The 5,035-nt window shown below is 34.7% G+C and overlaps 1 protein-coding gene across 1 annotated transcript; it reads right to left on the bottom strand.

The window, feature by feature from the left end:
• Window positions 1-200: 200 nt before the first annotated feature.
• On the bottom strand, window positions 201-2,888 carry LOC108375010 (odorant receptor 7a-like). Its single transcript, XM_017631080.1, has 3 exons — window positions 2,134-2,888; window positions 1,713-2,070; window positions 201-272 (listed from the first exon to the last, which is right to left on the bottom strand). The coding sequence occupies exons 1-3, from the start codon at window positions 2,886-2,888 to the stop codon at window positions 201-203; spliced, it is 1,185 nt and encodes a 394-aa protein (XP_017486569.1).
• Window positions 2,889-5,035: the final 2,147 nt, after the last annotated feature.

Below are 5,035 nucleotides of genomic sequence, written 5' to 3'. Positions count from 1 at the left end.
AGAATTGAAGTCGCTTGTTTTTTTTGCTTAAAAATTACTTGTTCTGCAACAACTCAACCGCAAACTAGTTTTTATTTTTTTTTTTTTACTTTTTATTCCACATTTCATTTGGTTGACTTGAACGCATGGATGTACAGTGCTTTCAAATGGATATCCTCGCTAATCAATAATAACTGGCAGTTTTGGCGGTAACCTACGATCTAATTCTTTAAATTCTTGCCTACGCCCATTTTTTGAATAAAGGTGTAAAGTGTGAACGAGAACTTGCCGATCTGAAAAATATTTAGATAGAACAAAATTAAAATTGAAAATATATCTACGTACATTAGGGTGCATCACACTCTATAAAAAAATTTGGTGCCAAATTTCCATTGGCAGTATAAAACTTATTCCACCAAAATATTTTGGAAAAATATTAAGATTTACGTCGACTTGAAAATAACTCCAAAAATCGATTTTTTTTATAAATATAAGTAGTTTAAAAAGCAAATCACCTCAGTTGATAAAATGGAAAGAATTGAAATTGTTGGTGGCCGGAAAAAAACCAAGAACAACAGTACTTAAAAACTAGAATCCTGACTCTAGTTTTTAAGTACTGTTGTTCTTGGTTTTTTTCCGGCCACCAACAATTTCAAAGAGGAAAGGGACATATAGATGGGTTGGGAATTCAATGCTGCTCTGCAAACGTACCAGACTCCTTTAGGAATCTCAGAAGTTTGTTAATGGAGAGCGAATGTATCAGGTCCATTCTCAATAAATCCAGGCTGAAAATGTACCATCTAAGTCTGGCCAAGCCCGGTCAGCGGCAGAGAAAATGTTATGTACTATCTTCATCCTCCAAATAAGATTTGTGTTTAATATATTTTTATTTGATGTGCCCGATCATTCGCGCTAAGCTTGACCCTAAATTTGGCTTCGGTCCAATTGGCTGCTATAGAGAATTCATCAGCCCATTCGTTGCCTTCCACCTCAGCTCATTCCACCTTGTAACGGAGTTCAGCCTCAATTTACATTCCTGGACTATTTTTTGAGTGAAACTTTCGACAATTGCTGCAGTCATGGCGTAATGCCTATACTCACTCTCCTTTGTAAACCGTAGTTCTGCGCCGCCATACTATAGCAGAGTACGTGACGATTGGTCTGACTAGAAAACCTTAGCCGGTTTTAGACCTCGGGTATTACTAAAGGTTCTCCGGCCACTGTTCAAAAACTTTGAGCGCTCGATTTACCTTCAGCTTGACCTGAGTTTCCCATCAACATCGGATCTAGAGTTAAGCTTAACTGATAGATGAGCTTAAGTATATATAAAAGGTCGGCATACAAATTATACAAAGTTTTATCAACGGAATAAATAAATAGATTTTTGGAGGTAAGTATTTGCAAAACCGCAACTTTTTTTGGTGGGGCACCGTATATACAAGTAATTGTAGGAAAATTGTAAGTAATCGACAAAAAAACAAAATTTCACCGGGACCATGGTTATAGGTTAAGAAGCTCTTAAAATTGGTTACCCATGACGGTCAATGAAGCATAGCAGCCCCAAGATGGTACGGTGAAAATCGAGATGACATTTGTGTAAAAAAAAATTAAGTTTTGAACTTATATGAGGGACATTAATCTTAATCGATCGTCTTAAAATTTTTCAATGTTGTTCTCGGTATAATTTTTGTTTTTCTACACAGCTTCTTTAGTAATCACCTCCTCAAACTTACCGACACACTTGTAGCTAAATTTATTGGCACTAATTTCATTGCGAATAATGGCATTTCATCCTGCGACCGTTGCAAAAAGTATATAAGCAACTTGTTAAAACGTTTACCCTGCGTCATCCAATTGTAATGGAAAATAGACAAGGTTAGCTGCTCACAATCCGACTGTAAATGTGTAGCATAGTAGCACGCCGGTGATGTTTGCAATACAACACAAAACAAATAGGTCACAGAGGCTATTCTCGAAGTGGCATCAGCGAAAATAAATATGTTTATCATGGTTGTGCCCAAAATAGCGGCAGCGATAAAGAACTGTACAAACATAGTGACAGATATAACGGGTTCTACGATGCTCACCAATCTGCAGTGACAGGGATAACACAATTCGTAAATTCTTAATTGATTGAGTTTTCAAAAAACATACCTTAAAATTTCCTGATGCGTAATAATGCATTCCTGCAGCTCATGATAGGTCGCATCCTTTCCTTTGTGTGCCATTGTCCCCAAGCGTCTTACACGACTCGCCAGCAACTGTACTTGAGTGCGTATTATGTAAATATATACAGCTGGATATGAGTCATTGACAATTTGATGGAAAAGTATGTAGAAGAGCATTAAGGTATCGAAGCTAACTTGCAACCAATATTCCCACATTGACCTATGCCAATCTACGTAAGGTATCCATAGCGTAAGTGGTGCATGTCCACCCAGCAGTGCTGACATGAGTGTTAGCGCCGCATACATCATATACGATACAATGAAACCGAATACAATGCGATTGCCAGTGATTGCGCTGCTGCGTATCTTAGCCATGTCCTCCGGTGCGGTATAGCGTGCATCCAACCTCATCAGCAATGGTTCAATGCTGCGTAATCGATCCAAAGACAATGCCAAAGTGATGCTCTTAACTGGCACACCAATCACATTGAGCGCCGCTTGTACACAATTTAGGATCTCCATTATCGTTAGTATATTCCTATCACGTATCCAGCCAACATTAAAGATAAGCGGTGAAAGTAAAACGATGAATAGCGTTATTATGCTGCTATAGAAGAAGTAAACGAAACGACATTGCGCTGGTGGATTAAAGCCCACAAATCGAAATGTATTGAATAAGTAAATGACGGCATCGCGAGAGGCTAACAAGGCGCGTTCACGTCCTTTTATCAAATCGAACATTTTTGAAATGATGCCTTAGAGTTGAGCTCATTCATATTTATAACATGTCTATAGGTATGAATGTGTTTAACATAACTTGTTGGCATGTGCTACTTAGTTGAACTGAACATGTGCTTTTAAAAATTTAATAGCTTCAACTAAATTTGTTATTCAAAACTTAGTAGACTCTTAATTCAAATTGTAATCAATGAAAAAAATGTTTGCTGGTACCTAATCGTTTTAAACTAATACAAATGTAAATAGGTTATTTGACACCTGACGGCATTTTTTTAGTCTCATCCGCGGAAAGTAAGTGTGTACATATGTAGTTACAAACAAACTGGCACGCTATTTCAAAATTACATAAGATAACTGAGCTAGATTGAGGTGGTGACCACACCAGCTTACCTAGGCTTATATTTTTGAACCCATTTTGAGCTATTCTTACCCCAGCTATTTCGATTAAACCCTCGAAAAATTCTTAACCTATAAAATTTGTTTATTTACTTATATAGAGGGTGAGGCATTCACATGGCTGTAGATGTCTATTCTGTCCAGCATGTAGAGACCCTTCGACCCTTTCTTGTTCTATTCTGGCGACATATGTATGCTTTGCATTGCTGCAAGCGATGAGACTGGTCTCTTTATCACTTGCTAGTTTAAGAGATATGTACATATCCCTAAGAATGAGCTTATAGGTAGAGAGCGACATGCCTAAACACGAAAGTACAACGGATGCGCTCTCTATGAGCTGTTAACAAAATAATGCCTCGTGAAATATGCAATGCCGGATTTTCGACAAAAACCCCAAAGTAGAATCGCTGGAAATACTAACAACGTTGCTAATATTTCTAGAATTGAAGTTGCAAGAAGTGGTACAAATTTTTGGTGATATACTTTTTCGGTTACAAAATGTTCAGTTACGTTCGGTAGATTTGTAAGAAATCGGTTAACATCACACAAAATAAAATCACTCGAATTGTAGGAAGTGTACTAGTGAAGCATACCTCAGATTCGGATTCATTGGGTCGAAATACATGCCGGTAGCTGGGTTTGGTTAAAAGCACACATCATTTTTATTATTTTTTTTTATTTTATATGGTGAAAATATATTTTGTCGTAAAACTGCTATAAGATCGATAAAAAAAATATTAAAATATTTTATCACCCTAATATACATATATACATAAAAATTTTCATAAAAATGTATTAAAAGTTTATCGAAGATTCGATAACAAATGAAATAATGATTAAATTTTTGTTAACATTTGTCTGCAACTACAATTTTTTGAAGCCATTGTTACCGTTCACGTATGGAAACAATTTTAGAGAAAATAAATTATAACCTAATATTTATGCATACATACATTCTATATTTTTAACTACAAACACACAGACAATTAAGTTTTAATCATTAAATTTCCCAATAAAAAAATTCTGAAAAACAAATGAACAAAATAGTTAAATCATTTTGGTGTGTATGTTTACAAATTGATATTTTTGTTCAAACAAATCTGTACAAATATCGTAAAAAACAGATGAGCGCAAATGGGATTCAAATAAATTTCTCATGTAAAAAAACTTCAACTAGTTAGAATAACTTACAGTAATTTATTCCATAATCCGCTTTTAATATACATACATAAAATTTTGTTATTTTCGAGTAAAAAATATTGCAGTTAGGCAAAACCACTATAATATATATTGCATATAAACATGTGGTGGGAAAATTGGCCAAAAACATATCCACATATCATATGTCCATATATGTATATGTATGTATGTATGTATACAATTTTTAATACAATATTTAATACTATTGGGGTATAAAAATTTGGCATAGTTGGCAGCTACATACATGCATACATACATACATAGAAACGTCTGCACCACTTCAGCCACGAAGCCGCGAAAAAGGCTTTTATGTAGTTTAAATCCCAATATGCATGCAAAAAAAAAAAATGTATATAAAAAAAATTAAATACAAATATCAGAATTAAGCGTAATCGGGTTAAAGTTCTGCTCAATCGGATTTCGTAAAAAATTCTGCACATACATACTTACATACATACATATATACACTTGTATAATATTTATATATACATATGTATGAATGTTGATACAATTTTTTTTTAATTTTGAGTAACTCCTTGACGAATTTATGTAGG

Source organism: Rhagoletis zephyria, unplaced genomic scaffold, assembly GCF_001687245.7.
Source record: "Rhagoletis zephyria isolate East Lansing unplaced genomic scaffold, Rhagoletis_zephyria_1.1 Rzeph_scaffold_08376, whole genome shotgun sequence".
Lineage (NCBI taxonomy): Eukaryota > Metazoa > Arthropoda > Insecta > Diptera > Tephritidae > Rhagoletis > Rhagoletis zephyria.
Note: the sequence above shows the minus strand (reverse complement) of the source record. Positions and strands in the feature narration are given on the sequence as shown.